Raw genomic sequence first — 21,735 nt, forward strand, 5'->3', positions numbered from 1 at the left:
AACACTTTGATAAATTGTCAAAAGATTAGCAGCTGGAAAACTTGGGGGTTGGAAGAAAAACTTGGGGCTTAAATTTGATGAAATAAGTGACTTTTCAATATTTTGATTAGGGTTATTCAACTGTGCTTCGAACGCTAACATCAGGCTCAGCTACTTTTGCCTTAGAACTCTCTAGTTATCAAGCCATGAATCCTCAGGACCAGAGTACTCTGCTCAATCGGAGAAATGGCCTGACCTAAGTATTTTAGATCCCTGGAGATCCAGAGAAGTTCAGGAGTACTCACCTACTTCCTTTTCAGTAAGAACAGTTTTTGTTGCTTTATTTATTGGACAAATACATTACTGTTTCAGCACGTACAGAGAACTAGATAAAAGACATCACCTGAAAATTGACAGCAGCCCTGGAGCTGCCCATTCTAGTTCATGTAATGAGAAATGCACATTTGTTGTCTGAAGTAGATGTTCCTGAACTATGCTGTTTATCTATGAAGTTACTCCCATTGCTAATGAAGACTAAGCCCTTTGAAATATATGGAACAGTATCACAAGGTTTTTGGTTTGTTTGTTTTTTTACGCTTCTCGCAAGAAAGATGCCATTCTTCTATCCTCATGTTCGTTCAGTAGAAAGATATGTTTTATTCCAAAAACAGGCTAACAAATCTTAATTTGCATGATTTCAAAACCATGATTGTAGTGCAGATGACTGTGGTCTTTTCCTGCCTCCCATTTTTCTTCTTTAAGACTCACTGTTGCATTTTGTTGTCATGCTCACAGTATCCAGTAAAAAGAGGTTCTGCAGCTATTCCACGTCTGTAGAACAGATAAAGTATGAGTAAAAGATAATTTAGGTTACTATAATTCATCTGCCATCCTGAAGAACTTGGTAGACTATCTCAGAATCACTAAACCACAGCATTACAAAAAAAAAAAAGGAAAAATTACTCAAGGTTGATACATTAAAGTTATTACAGATGGAGTTTAAGTTACACCACAATTTACTATATCATTTACTATATCAGTGAAACAGTCTAAGTCCAAATATATCATGTTATAATCTCTCACCTACAAAAAAATTGTATGACTACTTCTTAAGTGACATACATTTCTATTCATAGCAGGAAAAAAAAAACAAGAAGTCAGCTAACACTGAAAAAGAAGGTTAAAAATCCTTAATAGTATCCTAGCTTGAAAAAGAAATATTCGTCTTTTACCTGACCATTCTGCAGCGGTGCCTTCTTAGTCTGTCATAGGCATCGTATATATCTTTGACATCTCTGTGACTCCAGAGTCTTTCACCAACAGCACTTGCCCGAGGCCTAAAATTTAATGCACATGTCCCCAAAGCAGTTTAAATGCATGTTTTCTTTAAGCAAGTACCTAAATCATATGCTTGGGGAAATTCCTAATGCTTTCTAATTTGAATGGAAAGATGGAAAAGGAAAGCTAAGGTGCTTAAATTCTTTACACAATATTATTGCTTAAATTCCATACCATAATCTTGGAGTGAGGTTAGTTGCATCCACATATTCTCCCCAAAGACAAGCTTCTCCACCAATAATGAGTTTTTTCTGTTCATCAGTACCTATATTAAAATCATTGAATTGATATGTTAAGCAGTGGCATTTCAAGGTATATATGCTGATTTGCTTTCTCTTTCTGTCTTTATTCTAAGGCAACATTTCTTTCCTGTAGTCAGCAGGACCTTGGGATACGTTCATCACACAAACACACACACACACACACACACACACACACACACACACACACACACATTCACACACACACACACACACAAAGGCAACCCTGGTCCATTATGATTCACAGTGCTAATTTATTTGAGTATGTGAACAAAGGTGGTGGACCAGTATTAACTTTTTATTCCCCCAAAAAAGTTTTACACTGAAGTCCAAAGTGCAAAACTGGTCAAAGTAGAATTACTTTTCATGAAGGGAGGTCTGTAAGCTCCACCATTCTGACAACCCCCTGCCGCAGGATACCTACTCCTCAGAGTCCTAAGACACCTTTCTTAAGTGTCTCTTTGGAGGGGCGATTCAGAAGGATGAGATACAGGGCTAATATAGTCAAATATCTTCAAACGTGAGCAGTGAGTGATAAGACATATCAATGAAAATGGAGCTAAAACCTAAGAGAATTTACTCTTTTGAAGCCCATTTATTTGGGCAAGTATATGGTTTCTTTCACAAAATTAAAAATAATTCCATGCCTTTTTTTTTTTTAAACACACACACATACCCAAAGCATCTCAAAATCAAGGATCAAACATAAAAGTGGCTATTATCTAGGTAAGGATTTCCTGGGTTAGGAGGGTAGGGAAGAAAACTACAAGCCAAATTAAAGGTAACTGCTTTCACTTACCAGGAAAATCAAGAGGTTCCACTTGATAATATTTTCTCCAATCTTGTCCATAACTAATCCAATCTAAGTACCAAGGAGCCGCAAGGATTACAGGAAAGCCAGCTTGGGTGGCATGCTGTAGTTCCTCAGGATAATTCTCGTTTTTCCATACTTCAATTACTGTGCCTGGCTGAAGCTATTAAAGTTGTAAATTGCAATATATATTATTAAACAGTAGATGAAATGAAAAGCCCATGGCATTACAGCTAGAAACATAAATTTCTAAGAGCCTTGAAAAAGCATACATACAATTTCTTCCTTCCTCTTTTCCCTCAGACTTAAGGTCAAATACTATTCATTGTAGGGACTTAAAATGAGAAATTTTAAGGTCAGATATTCAACTTTTCCATCTATATGATACCATAAAGGTACAGTGAACTGAGGCTAAGCTCTATATGTCAGTCCCATTTCTACCACACCACTGCCACCTTACTTTGGAACTATGAGGGTGTTACCAGTCCCTCTGGAAAGATAATACTAGTAGTTGGACTTGTAAATTTCTAGTAGCTCCAAAAAAAATGTAAAGAATTCTGATTATGTCGGGAAGACAATACCATTTTTTTTAAAGTTTATGTTGACAATTTTACTTTACCACAAATCCACCTTAATACCAATAAGGAAGTGCTTATCTATTCTGTTTGTTCTGTGCTTCTGAAAAGGCCTTGATCCATGTATTTCAGTTTGTGTTTAATGAGAGGTGGTAGGGGTGGGTAGAGGAGAGAGATGAGGAAGAGGAGAAGTAAATGGAAGAAAATAAACAAATGTCTATCACTGGTCTTAGTCTATAGTTACCTCCTAACAAAAGTTTAAACAGAAGAATAAATTAATTGACTTAATGTTAGGGACAGCCTCCTTAGTGTTCCTTCCTTTAAGACACCTGTATTATCAGGATCAGACAGAATCTTCACACTTCTTACCTTCCCACCATTATCAAAAACCTCTTGCCAGACTACAGAGCTCTTGTTTGTAGTTGAAATAATTTCTAAAAGCCTAATATTGAAAAAAAAATTAGTTATTTCAGAAAAAAAAACTAACAATATATTTAAAGCATGCTCATTTTCTACCAAGGATTACTTGCAACATGAAGATGCAATGTTGAGAGTGCTTTTCAGTGTAACTCAGCTTTATAGCAGAGCCAACTAAAGTCAAGTGCCCCAAGTAGTTCCTTCTTTTTAGCACAAGGCTCAGAACTTAACACAGTACAGGGGCTTAATAGTCATTTGCTGAGTGACTGAACTAAGCAGGGCCCCAAGATAAGAAGAAATGGCCTTAAACTAAGTTGGTAGTAACTCATAGGAAAGTGTACAAATAGCAATTTCTGGTAATACCATAGTAACTTAGAATGAAGGAAACTATATTCTAGCCTATAATATCAGGTAACTAATATTCAACAGTTGCTGAGAATCAATCCACAAAAATGTTTAGATATTTATACATGCCAGGATACCAAAAAAAATTAGGATGCACCGCACAAAGCTTAAACAGGAAAAGATTAGAATCTGGATTTGCCAGACATAGCCTGTGGCCTGTTTTTGTCTGACCCATGATCTAAGAATGGCTTTCGTAGCCCTGTCCAACAGAACTTTTTGCAGTGATGGAAACATTCTTTATCTGTACTATGCAATATGGTAGCTACTAGCCACATGTGACTAGTGTGACTGAGGAATGGATTTTTAATTTTAATTAATTTAAATGTAATTAACCACATGTGTCTGTGGCTACTTTATGGGTAGAACAAATAGACAGTAATGGAAATGTTCCTGGAGTTGACAAAAGAGAATAAATACTACTTGGTAGGTGGTGGTGGAAACTTCAGGGTTGCCAGGACTTTGACCTGAGCTCTTAGAACAACGATTAGGTTCCTATATTTCAACAGTTATAAAAGACTTATACCATATTATTAATTTTAAAGAAACAATGGATATCACTTCCCTCTTTGGTGATTTTCACAACATTTACACTTTGGCAAGGGATGAAGAGAAAATGAAAAGATAAAATACAGTACTAAATAGTAGCTAAAACTTTACAAAAAGCATTGGTGAAACAAAAATAGAATAACAGGCTTTTGAGTAACTTACTTCTGAACATAGAAGGACTGTAGTTTTTTAAAATCTGTGCCAAAGCCTTTTTGCATCATGAAATTTCGGATTTCTGGATTTGATGCCCTTAAACAAAAACAGTGATTAAAATTTCATTAAAAATGTGATATGCCCAAGCTATTATTTAAAGCTGCACATATCCCTAACATCAGTTGTGCAGATTTAAAATGATTAAAATATGTTGGGAGTAAAAAATAAAAAGCCTATTTTCCATTGCCAATTTTTTTCTACAAAGTGATTTCCCATAAACATGGTTTTCCCTTCTCCCTTCCTCTCTTTTTTATATAAGACTATCTACAAGGAGAATTTTTATTGGAAAACTCTAACCCACTTAATCATTGCCCTTTTTCACTAAAATTATTCTTTTACTATAGGTTTTTTTTTTCTTTTGTATGCCATATGGTGGGGGTCACATTTCATTCTTTTTCCATGTGACTACCCCATTATTGCAGCACCATTTATTGAATTTGGCAGTGGGGGGGGGGGCAGAGTGCATGGGGCAGGAATCGAACACAGGACTCCCACATAGCAGGCAAAAATTCTACCACTGAACTACCCTTGTACCCCTTACTATAGTTTTGTTTGTTTGTTTTGCATGGGTAGGAATTGAACCCAGGTCTCCAGCATGGCTGGCAAGAACTCTGCCTGCTGAGTCATCATGGCCTGCCCACTATAGTTTTTTAATCTCCATTTTCTTCTGGATCTTGATTCTCCTTCCTAAGCTTATAAAAATTAGTCACAATACCCAAATGTATATTCTGCAAAAAGTCCACCACCCTCAGGAGTTGTGTTGCCAAGTTTAAACTTTTACAAGCAGAGATATTATTCCTAAATCCTCTGTTTTCATGTTGAGACCTCCACAGCTATTTCAAATGCAACAGTCAAAGAAGGGATTTTAAGAATTGTCATACCAACATTCAAATTCCACTTCATCGCCTCCCAAATGAATGAACTGATCTGGAAACACTTTACTAATTTCTCCGAAAAATTTAGACAGAAAGTCATAAGTTGTATCTGGAACAGGGTTTATAGGTCCAAAAGTCCCTAACAGTTTTTTTTGCCCATTATAACATGGAGTAAGGAGATCTTTCTGACCTGGAAAAAAACATGAAAGAAGCTTTTTAAATCCAAAAGACATGACTTTGCACTTGATTATACTCCCTTATTTTGCTGAAACTATTAAGATTTTATAATAGGAAAAAATACACGTTTACTAAGGGTTACTATAATTCCTTTTAAATAAGGTACCTTGAGAATTGTTTCCTGAATTTTATTCCTATACCTCTTTGTTTTCCTTTCCATCCAGACTGAGAAACCACATTTCATCCCCTAACCTTCTCTAACTTCTCCTGATTTTTCAAAATCTGTTCAGGTTACTGCCAACCTCCTACTCAAGTAATTCTTCCTTCACCCCCATTCACCAATCTGGTGTGAAAACCTATGGATTTTATTTCCAAACTGTCTCTCGGTCCTGTCTTTGAGTATCCATTCCTGTTATCCCCATCTGCTTGTACGACTTCAGTCTTTTTTCCTCCCAATCTGTCACTTTCACAAAGGTTTTTCCCAAAGTGTGGCTCCCGTCATGTCACTCCTCTGCTCAGAAACTTTGTCTGGTGTCCAGTGTATCGTAATGAAGTACATATGCCTCGCCCAAGGCTCTCTACAATCTACTTTTCCAGACTCACTTCCCGTGATAAGTCTAATAATAGAGTACTTAATACATGATAAGTACTGTGCTACATGCTTTACATACAATATTTAATTCTTTAAATAAGTGCATAACTACTGTTAATATCCCCATTTTAAGAGATGGAGAAACCGAGGCTGAGATGTTCTATAACTTGTCCAAGGAAACCCAATTTATATGTTGCAGAAGAAGGATTCAAACCCAGGCAGCCTAGCTCCAAAGTTCTTTACTGCCCGACAGTGCCTCCTACTACTCTTGGCTACAGTATATTCTAATCAGATACTTGTCAACATATATTTTTTGCATGCCTTTCCTATTTTATTCCCTCTAACAGAAACATGAATATAGTCTTTGATCACTCGAAAGCACGTTAAAGTGTTACATCATCTGTGAAGTCTGCATCTTTCTTATGTTGTTGTTCTGGAACCCTTTTTTTTTCATTAATTTTTTTAAATACAAAAAAAACACCAAATAAATGCACACATTCCTATTTTGATCATTGCATTCTACATATATAATCAGTAATTCACAATATCACAGTTACATATTCATCATCATGATCATTTCTTATAACATTTTGAAGCCCATATCTTGAACTCGCGTTCAACTTGTAATTATTACTTTTTTTCTTTTATCCCTGTTTTTATACTTCAGGCAGTGCCTAAGCACAGTCACTGGTTCACAGAAGACACCTATTAAATAATTATTGAATTATATCTGTCAATAGTGTTACCTTTGTGCAAATCACAATTAAGAACAAACTGAGCAGACACCAAGTCATAAAATAAGGGATGCAGAACCTCAGATTTTCACTTTTTGTGACATGTAAAACATAGACTTCTTACCTTTTCCCCAAGATTGCGTATGTCCAGGGGTATCAAACTCTGGTATGACTCGAATCCCTCGTAATCGAGCATATTGAGTTACCATGTGGATGTCATGTTGTGTATAAACATGAGAAACCAGATAGCTTCCCTGTAAAATCCACATTTATTAAAATTAAAATGTGCAACATGAATTTTGTCCTGGAAATTGCCAACAATTCTGACTGTACTTCATCAGATAGGTGGTTTTTCCATTTTTACACCATGTTAAATGGTCCAATGTGATGGTAGGTGACTTATTTTTAAATTATACAATACACACAGTTTCAGAAACAGAAAATAGAAAGTGAATTTATACTAAATCACACACACCCAAAGATGAAATAATCATTTTGGGGGCCTTTGTGAAAGTATTTGTTTACCATATATTTTCAATAAGAGCTCACAGCTAACTTTGATTAATCCCAGGTGTATTAATAGGACTATCTCCACCACTGCTTCCTGTTTAAAAATGTCTATCTACCATGATGCAGTTTCACCCTCATGTAACCATATAACAACAAAATAAAATGTTAGACTCCAAAGTGAAACCTATAAAAACTAAATAATATGTCCTTGCATTATTTCAAAGCATACTTGTTGTCTTCAGCTTAAAAAACTCCCCCATAAATTCTATGATGTGACCTGATTTTCTTCAGTCTCTTTTACAGGTCATTTGAAAAATTAGAACTTAATAATGGTTTACTTAAAAATAAGGGTCCATCAAAGGTGTTACTATAGAACATTTCTCAAGGTAAGGGTTGCAAATGCTTACCTTCTGAAAAATAGTCTTGTTTCCCTTCCCACACATTCCCCAAAATTAAGTTTGTATCTAATCAAGATTAGATCTAACTACCGATTTATAGGAAGTACAGGAGACAGAAGAACATGTTAGTGACACCACAGGATGCCATCAACAAAACCCACAACACAAATTACTTAGTTTTTTCAACAACTAAAAAACTACAAGGGAAGATGGAGGGGTGTCCAACTGATCTAAAGAGAATTAATCGATGTATTAGCTGATCATAATGTATGGGCCTTATTTGCATCCTCAGTCAGATGAATAAGATGTTTAAAAAAGGGTGGGGTGGAATGTGAATACAACTGAGTGGTTGATGATTATTAAGGAGTTACTAACTTTTTAGGTATGATGGTATTATGGCTATTTTTTAAAAACTTTTTATAACTGAAATGATATCTGGGATCTGTTCCAAAATAATGGGTGGGGGTGGGGTGGGGATTGGTAGTAGTATATAGGTGATATAAGATAGGCCATGTGTTGACAAGTATTGAAGGTGAGTGATGAATACAGGGGAATTCATTAAATTATTCTACCTTGGTATATGTTTGAAATTTTCCATAATAAAAAGTAAACAAAAACCCAAGTGCTGCGAGCACTGGAAGAAGATTTGGAATTGGCTATGGGGCAAAATTATAGTCTTGACTTCGCCTTTCTAACTACACTGGACAAGGCATATCTGTCTTTGGACATCAGGGGGATTAAGTCAGGTGATATCGAGGATTCCTTACAGCTGTACTGGTCTGTAATATAGTCCATTTAAACACTTTCAATCAGTGCCACCATTACTTTCCAAGAAAGAGTTCTCATCTCTGAAATTCCCCACATCATGTAGTTTTTTATAAAAGAAAAGAAAGCTAAGTCATTTACAGAATTCAAAACAAATCTGTTTAAAACATACATAGCTGGACCACTCAGTAAGTATACATCCTTAACCTTATGTTATCTATGAATGCTTCAAGTCGCCTACATTCATTAAATTTTTAACATGTCATTTGTACTGCCCCTAGTAATTATTTACAATAACATTTATAGAAGCATTACAACAAAAATTATAACAGTTTTGTGGATCTAAACTGCTAGGCCACAGTCTAATTGAAAAAGTTTTTAACAACAAACACCTAACCTTCATGCTTTAATTCAACACATAAGAAACATTTAAGCTGCAAACTTCTATAGACAGAAACTACATACAATAATACAAATTACTTACTTTATTGCTTAACTCAGGAAAAGTGACACTCTGAAAAGGGAAAGACTGATCATCAACTATGTGCCAGTGGAGAACATTAAGCTTATTAAAAGCCATGGCATCCTACAAGAAAACATGTTTAAAAAAAAATTATACACTGTAGTTATAACACACTGTATCCTATGTCTACATGCAGGATTGCTTCCAATGCCTCTGCTTCCTTTCAGCAAAGAATGAGGAAGAAGTATAAGTTCTTCATCTCACATAAGGCATGTCACTATTCAAAAAGCCTATATAGAACTCACATTTAGTCTAGATACCAAGCTATAACTTTGTTCTTTGGAAGGAGAACAAGCTTATTAAGTCCCAGTAAGTATTTAAGGATTTCCCAAGAATAGGAAACAGCTTTTCTTGTCTGCTGCTGCTACTGTCATGCTTGGAATGGAGCAAAGGCAAAATTAGGCATGCATAAGGACCAGAGTTTATATTTCCCACAATTCTGAAATTCAGTGGCCAACCCTTATCAATGAAAGAAATTTGGTACAAACTTAATATAATGCCAATCATAATTCCCAGATAAGTTTTTGGGAAACTTTGACATATTGATTTTATGTGTAATCTGGAAGAATAAACAGAATATTTACATGAAATATAAACAATATTAAAAAATAATAAGTCAGGAGAGTTGCCCTGCCAGATTTCAAAGCCTAATGCCACACTTCCCCTTTATCAGGGCTGAAGGATTTGAAATATAGGTGACATGTAAGGGAATTGTGCAAATAAGTAATTACATTAAGGAAATGGGAGGTTTCTCACTGTCAGAGATGGGAGTTAAAATATGGAAAATTGGGAAGTCTAGAATAAACTGTGGTACTGGATTGGAATCAAAGGTATGAGTGTGAACTCATGGTTTTTAGTAAAGACCAGCGGTTGGCCTTTTATATATAAACACTCTTTATATGAAAGACCAAATAGTAAATATTTTGTCTTTGTAAGCATACAGTTTCTGTCCAACTATTCCATTCTGTAGGTGTAAAAAAAAAAAGACAAGATGTAAACAAATGGGTGTGGCTTTATTACACTAAAACTTTATTAAAAAACAACAACAACACAGAATTGGACTTGGCTTTGGGCTCTAATATGCCAACCACTGATATAGATAAATATAGAAATATAGATAATATGTACATGTTCATATATACAAATACACGTTTTCTTGCTCTGTCTGCTGAGAGGACCTACAAGCACCCCAGTGGCAATAAGCACACCTGGAGCTCAGATTTAGCTTCAGAATATCATTCACCACAGGGTTCTTTGGAGAAATATTTGATTGTGGAGCTGGGGTAGGAAAATATGAAACTGGAACATAATGTGCTTAAAGAGAAAGAGCTCAAAGATTAAAGGAGATATGTGAAAAGGGTATCAGAGCCAGCTTGAAGGACTCTATTAGCCAAAGCTGGGACAATTTGAGTATTAAACAAGGATAGTAACATATAACCCACTGAATAATAACCCATCAGTCCAAACCGACATAAATAAATGAATATGTAAATCAAAGTGAACAGAAAGCTCTACCTTACAGTAAAATCCAACTAAAAAAATGTAGAAGGAATGGTGGAGTTGGAAAAATCAACATTTGTTAGCCATCCTAGTAATAAGTGATTTAGGCAAGAATCGCCTATGGATGCTAAAAACCAGTAGGTAAGGATTTGATGAGTGTGACGGTTTGGAGCTATGAACCCCAAGAAGACATGTTCTCAAACATTCCTATGGATGTAAACCCATTGTAAGTAGGACCTTCTGATGCAGTTACTTCAGTTAAAGTGTGGCCCAACAAAACAAAAAATAGGCCTAAATCCTATTGCTGGAGTCCTTTATTAAACAAAACAAAATTCAGACAGAGAAAGCCACAGAGGGAGCAGCCGGAAGCTGAACCTCATTGGAACCCAGACAAGAAAGGCCGGGAGAGGCCGCCACCTGCATTGACATGTGACAAAGCCCAGGACCAAGGATCACCAGTAGCCAGCCCCAGGATGCCAGCCTGTGGAAGAAAGCATAGCCTTGATGATGCCTTGATCTGGATTTCTAGCCTCAAAAACATAGGCTAGACAAGCCACAGTGGCTCAGCAGGCAGAGTTCTCGCCTGCCATGCCGGCAACCTGGCTTCGATTCTCGGTGCCTACCCATGCAAAAAAAAACATGGGCTAATAAATTCCTATCGTATAAGCCAACCCATTGCATGGTGTTTGCTTGAGCACCCAAGGAAACTAATAAAGAATGGGACTTTTACACAGTCTCCAAGTATCTCCCAACAAGAGAGATTTTTATTATTAATAAGAACAAAGGAGTTTTTAATTAACTGTCCAACAAGAGAGATTTTTATTATTAATAAGAACAAAGGAGTTTTTAATTAACTGTACAGTGGAGAAAGCTGGCAGTTAACATCTTAGCTAAGTGATAAATGTTAATATCACCAGTAAAGGAATAAATGTACATCAAGCTACCTGAGATGTGCACGAGAAGAATAAAGCATCACGTCACCCTGGCTGCCAAAAGTGCATGGCCTGAATCTAATCAAGTGGGAACAGACAAACCCAAATTGAGCTATATTCTGCAAAGTGGCCTGTATTCTTAAAAAATGTCCACAGGAGAAAATAGTAATCGTCAACCTCCTCCCCAACCCTCACCACCTCAAAGTTCCATATTCCTTTGAGACGTTTTCTCTAGGTATAAGGCAGCCCACACATCCCTTTCTAGCCACTTTAAAAAATATAAATGGAGGTCACAAAATTAAAGGACAGTAACTAGAGGTACAGTGGTCATACATTCCCAACCCAAAGTATGGGTTTGACAGGTGGAAGTATACACAGAGGGCCAATGGTCAGTACTACGTAAAACTGTATCTTTCTCTTAACTATCTTGGCTGAATATATGTTGTGACCATCCTCCTTCTCCCCCCATGAAGCACTACATGATTCCTCAAGAGGAGGGAAGAAAGCACAGTGCCTACACTTAGTACATGGAACATCAATACCCTGTTCCAAGCTACACAACAGCATACATACGCAACCTAGAGTAACAGACAAAAGATTAGAATAAAATAAGTACCTACCAGAGTTTTAAGAATAGTCTTAACTGGCAGATAGTGTCTGGCTGTATCAATTAAAATTCCTCTATGAGGAAATCTTGGAGAATCAATAATGTTGGATTCATTGATGGTAAACTATAAAACAAAATTGAATTTGATTTCAGAATTTTCTCTTGAACTCAAAGAGGACTGCATCTGTCTAAGAAGGTATTGGATAAAAGTTTAATTTAGAACAAAAAATGCATGAAATTTAAATTTTTCAGCTAAGATAATATTGGGGGAGGAAAAAAACCTTCAGAAAGCTATGGCTAAACAGCTTATATCCTACTACTAGCTGACAATTTTTGGTAACATAATAATCATACTCACAGTCCCATATGAATCTTGATAAATTAACTGGCTAAAAGTCTCCAAACCTGGGGAAAGTGAAATGTATTGTGTTAATTTGTAAAATTTGTAAATTGTAAAATGAAAGACAATAAAAGTTTTGTTACCCAAACACAGACTCATGACCATATAAGGCAAACAGAATTAAATATAGTGCTATACTACACCCTCTAATCTATTTTCTGAAATCCAAGCTCAATTAAGAAAAAAAAGTTCATGTTGTACTTTCTATTCATCTAAGAAAAATACTTCATTTGTAGCCATACCCTCTGTTTGGTTTAAAGGATAAACCAAAAAGAAAACAAAATACCAGTCCCTTAATAAATTATTAGCATTATGAGAAAGAAATTATATATCACATATAATAGTATTTTAGAAGGTACCTAAGCCTAATGGAGGAGGAGAAAGGCCTATAAACCATCATGAAACTATAAATGAAGTTCCAATTTACAACTAATAGTATTTTACTTATAGCTGCAAAGACTGTATCATGAACATTTTTTACTCAAATGGATTGTTCCCTTAACACCTTTCTATCTTTCACTACCCTTAACTTTAATCAATCTAGCTGGCAACTATATCCAGAGAAATTTTTGCCTTAAGAATAGTTCATAGTTATTTTTGCTACATTTCTTCCCCCCCCACACACACACACAAGTAATAGACTCATACTGGGAAGAATCATTTGGAATTTTCTGCTATTCCAGAAATGGCAGAATACTCAATTACCAGTTTGGAACAATTTACTTTGAAAGCCCGGGGGTGAACAGAGTCTAGTCCCTGCAAACTTTCTACAGTTCTTTCTTTATCTGGATAGTACTCGGGACAAACATCAGTATCTCATCTCCCTAACAGACCCCAGATGAAACAGGCAGGTCAAACTAAGGAATGCTTAATAACGCATACATAGCACATAAATGATCCAAATTATAAAGGTTGCAGTTATAGTTGTAGTAAATATCTATATATGCTTTCATGTTCTATTTTGAAATAAGATAATCATACTATTATTACATAGCTTAACAATGATTATTTTATTTTAGATAATGCTCAACCTGAGTCAAATGTAAAGCGATTTTTAACTACTATACTTTTGGTTGGTTAGCTCACATTAAATTTTTTTTCCTTTTTAAAAGCACTGATACTTAGAAATCAGTATGAGTATGTTATCTACCTAGAATAAGAAGTGAAGGAAGCTCATGAACAGTAATGCCCAAATTTTGAAATTCAGACCCTAAAATTCACAGGAAAAGCTTTCAGTTTCTTCTCTTCCATTGCCTCCATCCACAGCGATCCTATAAACTTGATTATCTATTTCTAAATCCACAAGAGTTTAAACTGGGGTGTGTGTGGGGGGAGATGTTGCTCTATAAACATTACAATCTCAAGGATATCACCGAATTATAGCACAGCAGGAATATAATAACCCTCAACCAATTTTTAAAAAGGTCAATGTTTTTCTCATGCATTAAGTGGTGCATGTTTAATGGAAATCATTTTGAGACTACTCAACAAAACATTCTGTAACGAGTCTAAGGAAGCAAAGTTTTACTGTGCTTGATTTCACAAAGCACCAACTGAAAAAAATATTCCTTTACTAGAAAATAACAATGGACCTGCATAGAACTTACCTCGTAATGCACCCCAAACTCTATTGGCCTTGAGCACAGCCACTGATCCATTCACAACTAAATAATCTGTATTGGGGAACAAAAAAAAAATATATATATATATATATATATTTTATTATATATATGTAATTAATCCTTCAATGACACAATAAATTTTCTAGGCAGGTAATTGGTCTTGACCTCCAGACCTACTTCTCCAGCTGCCTCTTACGAATACCCACTTAGATACATGCCCTGTAGATTCCTTAAACTTCCCACCCAACACTGAACTCTTTCCTCCTTTCTGCTCCACACATGTCCAGCCTGCCCTTTCCCTGGGTTCCTCATTTCAGCGTCGCAGCACTACTACTGTCCACTAGCTGAGCTGCTCGCCAGGCTCCTGGGGGTCATCTCCAGGATTCCTAATTTTCTTTTCCAGTGTATGTATTCTCTCCTACAGCTCCTCAATAGAGGAATGTCCTAGTTAAGCCAAGATTTTAGGACAAAAATGCAAATACTCCTCAGGCACCCAAAATCCCATGGGAAGCCTCCCGGATTACTTGCTTCTTCTACACCCTTTAAGTAAGAGATTTGTCTCCACTCTTTTCCCTTCTTCTGGGCTCCTCTTCCTGCCCTGGACCCTCCTCCCACCACCCCCCATATCATCCGAAACCTATGTTAAAACCCTCTCCCTGGACTTCCTCAGCTTAATGTAACAATTTTTTCAGTGTTTTTGCCCCATTCAATAGAAAGCTCCTGGGCTCGGAGGGGCTAATATTACAATCTTTGGAATTTTACTCAAAGGGTCGGCCCAATAGTCCTTGTCTTTTAGAGAAACGTGGGGCACAGCCAACCACCAGAATAGTGCTGGTACAGACAGGCTGACGGCCAAAGGTGTGGCGTTTAAGGAAAGGACTTTGCCACAGTAAAGATGCTTGAGGGCTGGAAATTAATGATTTAAATACTGCATCCTCTGGGCTCAGTAATCATCCTGTGCTTCCACCACCCAGACTGTCACAGGGTAGCTGACTGCAGGTGGGGGGAGAGCGTTATCAACAGACAGCCAGTCACTGTGCTGACCATCGCAGGTGACAGTCTTCTGACCAGGTGAGCCTTTTCCATCAGAAGACGCAGTCCTGAGTTAGCTAAATGCCAGGCTAAGAACTGCAATGCTATTAGGACTACAATCTAACCATATTTCCTTTTTCTTTCATATGCTTTTTTTATTAGAGAAGTTGTAGGTGAAAAATCACACGTAAAATACACAGTTCCCTGTAATACTCTATTAACAGCACCTTGTATTAGTACTTGGTACATTTGTCACAGTACATGAAAGAACATTTTTATAGTTGCACTATTAACTATAGTCCATTGCTGTTTACAAGAGGGTTCACTGTGTTGTACCATCCTATGTTTGTTGTTTTTTTTTTTTGTAACCTGTTTTCCTCTTGGTATAAAACTCTTACTCAGCTACCTGGAAAGCTCACCATTCTGTGGGGCACTATTGAAAAAACATTTTTTTGCCATCTTTTGCAATCTCAGAAATAGTAAGCACAAAGACTCATCTAAAAATGTTAACATGTTACTTGATGCTTATTTTTATGTAATATGTGAGGACTGGCTGATATTAAAAGGATTCTGATTCAATTCAATGCAGCAAATGCAAATACATAACAATTAGAAGATTTGGTTTTCTAAATATGTAGACATGTAAATTAAAGAATTTTAATTTCAAAACCTAATATATTAATGTTAACAATGATTGCCCTTACGTAGAACAGGGAGGTAATCATTTTAGCTTTGCGCTTGTTTTGGATGGTATATATACAAATGCCAATATATTCTACTTTAAAAATAATAAAAATATACACATAAGGCTAAAATCCCTTTTGAGATGCCCTTCCAACTACCTTCATCAAAGGAAACACATATCAAACCTTTTCCTAGGCATTTACCTACACATGTATAACAAAATACAGTATTATTCTTAACTGTCGTATAGTTTTGTTTACTGTTTTTAGATTTGTTTATATATTTAGTTCAGTTTACAATTATTACTTTATAATCACTACTACACAAATGCTACCTAGAGGAAGCATTTAACATCCTTGATATATGTTACTATTTCTCTAGGTAAAAACTAGTCCACTTCTGGTTCTGAGGGTATGCATATTATTTTAAACTATACACATATTGTTTTAACACATTTTGGGGGTAGGGGGTGCATGGTCCAGGAATCACACCCGGGTCTCCCGCATGGAAGGCCAGCATTCTACCACTGAACCACTGTTTTAATACTTTTTACTTTCTCCAAAATTTCCTGACACTCTGGACAACATTTGATATCTTGTTATTTCCATTTGTGTCACTTTTATACTCATCATAAAGTAGTTTAAAAACTTAGAACTAGTTATCCTTTTGGGATAAGGAAGGTTCGCAGAGCTGGCTTGAAAATAAGATTCTCTAATGTCAATACGTTCCATTTTTTGGAACTTACAATCTGTAGTCCTGAAGTTAACAGAGAGCAAAAGTTGTTTGGCAGTTCACTGATGCTATCTCTATTTAGACTGCAAAAATAATTCAAAGTGTACAAGTGCTGAGTATCAACTGAAATCACACAGCTGATATTGGGAAATATTTCCATTTATCTTCTAAAAACAGCTATGAAATTAAAGAGAAAATTATTTTAGAAGGATATATTATTATGAAATCTCATCCATATGAACAGGATGAAGAAATGTACTTATCTATAACAGATTCTGAGGACAAATGAACTACTCCTTTCTCTGAGATACGCATCTTTAAACCCAGTGCGCCAGTCTTTTCTCTTGCACTGATCTTATATTTTCCATGTCCTCGTATTGCCCCGTTCCTCTTTGCTCCCTTGGTGCAATTCCACCTCATTTCCAGCCATACCCTAGAGCAAATGCCTGTTCAATTGCTTATTCCTTCTAAAACAACTTGGAAAAAGCCTTAGAGAAAAATGTTTTAAACCACAAAGAAATCAGATAGCTAAATGAATGTTATATTAGCTATCAAACGAAATAGTTCCATGCCCCTGACCCCAAATTCTGCATTTTCTATGTCAAATTGGATTACAACTATAGATCCTAGATATAAGCACAGATATGTTTCCAAAGATAAAGGTATTAAGAAATCACATAGATATCCAAATACAAGGTATTAGCCAAGTAAGTTTTAACAGATCATACAATGGTAAATCATTCCTCAGCTGTTAAAGATGATGGGATAGAGGGTGGGCCTCAGTGGCTCAGTGGCAAGAGTTCTCGCCTGCCATACCGAGGCCTGGGCTTGGCTCCGGGAGCCTGCCCATAAAAAAAAAAAAAATATTTACATTCATAATATATATTGCTATGTGAAAAAAAAAGCAAAATACAAAAACAAGATGTACAGAATTAGCCCATTTTTTATATCAATATTTATCATGTATTTATATTTCTATCTATTTAAAGCACATAGACTTTATACTCTGCAAAAAAATGCACACCTGAAATAGCAGTGGTTAACAGTGAATACTGGGATTACGGCTGTATTATTTCCCCCTCTTCTGCACTTATTGTACTTCCAAATTTCCTATTATGGCTGAGTATTACAATTACACTTTGAAAACAGGAATTATAAATGTACCGGCCAGGAACTCTCAATTGCTCATGGCATGGGGCCTGTCTGTGGCACTTGAGTGTGTAATGAGCAGCACTACTCAGGGTTACACTCACGGTTAGGAGGTACTCACAGGACTCATCTGAAGAGATACTGGGGAAAACGTGACACTCCGAATCAAGGACAACTGTCACAAGAAGTTGCTTTAACTCTGTTCCAGTACGAATGTCAGCAAGGCCATGATGCCATTTGTAGAAACCAAAAATAAACTCATAATATCTGTGTGAGAAATAAATTTAAACAAATTTTTTAAAGCAAAGTAGATAAAATTTAAACATATATGTCTTAGGGAGCTTTGTAGTTGATTCCCATAATCAACTTATGATTCCCATAAGACCAACTGGAGACTCGACCTGTTCCGTACATTAGAATCACTGAGAGGCTTTCTGAAAATACTCATGTCCAAACCTTAGAATCAGAATCTGAGCACGGGACCCAGGCTGGGGAAGTTAGTAAGCTCCCACACTTCCCCGTGACTGCTGAGACTGACTCAGAACCAGCAGCCAGACCAATCACGGTGATCTCATGGCGGACAGATTCTGCCCAGAGAGGAGGGAAGGGGGAAGGAGAGGGGTCTGGGAAGTTTCCTCTCCAAGAGAGCCACAGAAACGGTTCTTCTTTCTTTGGATGTGAGCCCGGGACCAGCTGTAGCCACACCGAGGACAGCAAAGCAGAGGCACAAAAAATCATGGATCCAGATGACAATGATGAGTCACTTAATCAACTGGCCCTAAAATATTTCCTACCTTTGGGCTTCCAAAAGCATCCTAGCTGATGAAAAAAGATCACCAACCCACAGGGTCCTCACAGGACCTTTAAAATTCACCTTCTGTTCATACACAAATATCAGGGAAAGAAGACATTAAATAAAAATGTAAAGGTGCTGAAGGATAAAAAGATCAAGGAGGTTTCAAGGCAATTGTTTAAGTTTATATATTCTGATAAGCCAGAAGGTTGTACATGTTACCCATGTGTAAGAGGGTCCTGTGATTTTCCAAGAGAAGGTAGGAGAGGGAGGAAAGGTCCAATGAGACTGGCAGTGTGTTGCCCTTAGTGAGAGAGGGGAACGGATGCAAGTGCTGAGGCCCCTTCTCATAGGAAAACCTTAACAGATGAAGAAGGAAATTAAGGCCATTAAAGCAGCTATGAGACCTGTTCCCTTCCCGGAACTGAGGAAGTGTGGCTATTCATTTTTTAAAAATGACTGACAGCACGTGCCAAGCTCTGTTCTAGAAACTGAGGAAGTAGCTGTGCACTTGCCTGTAACCAAAAGTGTACTGTTTCAAAGCCAGGTTTGTGATGGAAAATGGGCTGTAAAGAGAAAACAGGCCCAAGACTGAACAGTCTGGAGCCCACCCTGTGGGTCCCCACTGGCGAGAGCTTTCCGAACACCCCCATGTTCCTAAATCCTCCCCAGCCCACCACGCTTTAACTCTGAGATTGACAGAGTGTGGGCCCTATAGGACACACCTGAATGCTTTCAAGTCTTAACCATGAGGGCTACTATTTTCATAATCAATTTCATAACAATGCAGGCACGATCAGTAGCATCCTACACACAGGCAATGAATTACACAGTCAGGTGTAGTGAGGCAAACTCCAGGTAATTACCTGCATAGGCACTGGCGTGCCAGTGGTTTTAACATCACCTCCCAGCTGATTCAACTCCCTGGTTATCTAACCATTGTTTAATTTATGTCACTGTGCTTTCTTGCCATACTCCACAATTTCAACATATTACCAAGTATTTGTTTTTCCGGCAGTATAGCACAGAACGAAAATCCAATGTAAAAAGCTGAGCCCCAAAGCAAACAGAGTAAATATGTTTGTTTGTAAAAAGAGTTCCAAGCCTAGCCAAGATCTTCCTTTAGAGGGCCTTCAAGTACTTTTCCATAACATCCTTCTCAATATCCCAAGGCCACCAACCATTCTGGTTTTACTTTATCTCCCCAACTCTAGGCATCTTAACCTGTTAGGAGATTCAACATCAAGACCTCACTGGAGTCTTGCATTTGGGGACAACAACAGCCATTCCAGTTGTAGAAAACAAGAGAGGACAATGTGCCCTCCACACCTCGGGGCTCTTCAGGCTAAGCCCGCCCGGTACACGCCCAGGGACTAGAAAATATTATTACACTAGCCTTGCATTTTCCACCCACTGTGAACACAGGCAGATGCGCGGGCAGGAGGAGGCAGAACAGCGAGCACCAAAGCACACCTCCAGGGTTCCTTCAGGTCATTCCCGCCTGCCTGGGCTCCACTGGGAGACGGCACTGCGTGCTGAAATCTCTCTCCCGAGGCAACCCGCCTCGCACACTGGGCCTGGCCAGGTTACAGCCGGAGCGGTTTCCCAGCAGACGACCAGTTCTGTCTGCAGCCAAAGAGGTGAGAGAGCGAGGTGGCCCTGTAAACGTGACGTGCTCAGGAACTAAAGGTTTCCTCCCGGGTCTTGAAAACAGGAGGCGGCAGGAGGGGCGGACACACGGAAGCCGAGCCCCAGTCCTAGAAGGGACTGGACCCAAACGGCCGACGCTGCGTCTGCCGGGGCACCCTGGAAGGGGTGTTCCCGCGCACAGGGCTGTTGGGAGAGCTTCTGGGGTTCAGCAGTTCAGCTTTAATAAAACCTTCCCATCAAAGGTTTATAACACCTAAGGCAGAGTTTTGAATAGGTGAGAAGTTAAAAATCATGCAGAAGAAACCCCGAAAGAGAATATTTTGGCAGAGATGGGGAGAGGACGGCTTAAAACTTCAAAAAGACACCAAGGACCCTCTGGGGAGGGGGCAGGGGCGGGAGATGGGTGTCTACATGCCCGCTCGCCGACGCTGGGGGTGGCTTCTTCAAGGAGGAGCGCGTGTACAGCTTCGGAGGCATTTGTCTTTCTTCAAGGGAGCTGCGGCCACTGCGCTCCTCCCTTCCTCCAGCACTTGGGGGGCTCCTCTCTCCTTCTCATCCGTGCCCCCAAGCAGGGAGACAACGATGCTGCGCACCCCGCTCCCTCTGCACTGCTCCCTACCCGGGCCAGGGTCCGCGCGCGCCCCGGGCGTCCCCAGCGCGCCCCGGGCAGGGCCAGCCTTGGCCGGAAGCAGTTCCGCGGTTTTCTTGCCCGGAGACCGGCCAGGGCTGAGGCGCTGCGGCCGCTTCCCGGGTGGGGACGGGGATCGGACACCCACCCGGCGGCCCGCGCGCTCCCCGCCCAGCCCCGGGGTGGCCACGTCTCCCCCCGGCGCGCCCCAGCGCCCCTGGGCTCACCGACGAAACGCTTCCTCCAGGATGGAGCAGGCGGGGCCGGCCGTGGACCCGGGGCCGTGGCTGATGAGGAAGCGCTCGGGGGCGAGGTGCAGAGCGCTCGGGGACAGCTTCACCGACAGCGGCTGCGGCCACAGCGCCGGCCCCGAGGCGCGCAGGGCGGGCGCCAGCAGCAGGGCCAGCAGGGCGGGCAGGGCCAGCCGGGGCGGCAGGGACGGCAGGGGCGCGGGCGCGCGGCGCGGGGCTCGCTGCTCCATGGCCTCCGCGCTCTCCGCGGGCCGCCCAGCTGTCGCCGCTGGACCTTTGTCCGTCCCGGCCCGGGAGGAGGCGGCGCCGACGCGCGTGAGACGCCGAGTCAGGTGACCGCGCCCGGCCCGCTCCCCCCAGCCCCTGGTCCGCCCCCGCCCCGCTCAGCTCCGCCCCCCAGCCCCGGGTCCGCCCCCGCCCCGCTCAGCTCCGCCCCCCAGCCCCGGGTCCGCCCCCGCCCCGCCCCCGCTCCCCCCACCAGCCCCGGGTCCGCACCCGCAGGCCCAAGCCCGCGGGTGGCCTGTAGAGCCTCCCCCGCCTGAAGCGGAAACCGACGCCCGGCATTTAAGGGAGGAGCCCGGCGGGCAGAGCGTGGGACGCCAGCCCACGGTGACCCGGGACACCCAACTGCCCGCAG

General features: G+C 39.7%; 2 protein-coding genes across 6 annotated transcripts in view; one reads left to right on the top strand and one right to left on the bottom strand.

Moving 5' to 3' along the window:
* The window catches only part of GFM2 (GTP dependent ribosome recycling factor mitochondrial 2), a 70,366-nt gene extending 67,688 nt beyond the window's left edge, over positions 1-2,678 (top strand). For 3 of the 5 annotated variants that reach the window (XM_077139456.1, XM_077139454.1, XM_077139455.1), the window contains exon 21: positions 111-2,677. In XM_077139456.1, the coding sequence (XP_076995571.1) occupies positions 111-239 (129 nt within the window). In that variant the 3' untranslated portion in view covers positions 240-2,677. Of the gene's footprint in view, positions 1-110 lie in introns of all 5 variants that reach the window. The other 2 variants (XM_077139453.1, XM_077139457.1) reach the window with 2 other exon arrangements.
* HEXB (hexosaminidase subunit beta) lies at positions 613-21,425 on the bottom strand. The gene is made up of 14 exons (XM_077139466.1): positions 21,075-21,425; positions 17,898-18,043; positions 14,165-14,230; positions 12,516-12,562; positions 12,171-12,281; positions 9,080-9,181; positions 7,047-7,176; positions 5,426-5,609; positions 4,494-4,580; positions 3,333-3,405; positions 2,377-2,551; positions 1,492-1,582; positions 1,212-1,316; positions 613-810 (listed from the first exon to the last, which is right to left on the bottom strand). The coding sequence occupies exons 1-14, from the start codon at positions 21,326-21,328 to the stop codon at positions 744-746; spliced, it is 1,638 nt and encodes a 545-aa protein (XP_076995581.1). The 5' UTR covers positions 21,329-21,425; the 3' UTR covers positions 613-743.
* Between the last annotated feature and the right edge of the window lie 310 nt (positions 21,426-21,735).

The sequence above is a fragment of the Tamandua tetradactyla genome, chromosome 21, assembly GCF_023851605.1.
Source record: "Tamandua tetradactyla isolate mTamTet1 chromosome 21, mTamTet1.pri, whole genome shotgun sequence".
In the NCBI taxonomy this organism is placed as follows: Eukaryota; Metazoa; Chordata; class Mammalia; order Pilosa; family Myrmecophagidae; genus Tamandua; species Tamandua tetradactyla.

What these genes read in the sequence shown, in the direction of transcription:
- HEXB (XM_077139466.1), bottom strand. Translation starts at nt 21,328, where the DNA reads ATGGAGCAGCGAGCCCCGCGCCGCGCGCCCGCGCCCCTGCCGTCCCTG. An exon ending in TATCTCTTCAGATGAGTCCT is followed by an intron (nt 14,231 to 17,897) that starts GTGAGTACCTCC and finishes TCCCCAATACAG; the next exon opens with ATTATTTAGTTGTGAATGGA. An exon ending in CACCGCTGCAGAATGGTCAG is followed by an intron (nt 811 to 1,211) that starts GTAAAAGACGAA and finishes TCTGTTCTACAG; the next exon opens with ACGTGGAATAGCTGCAGAAC.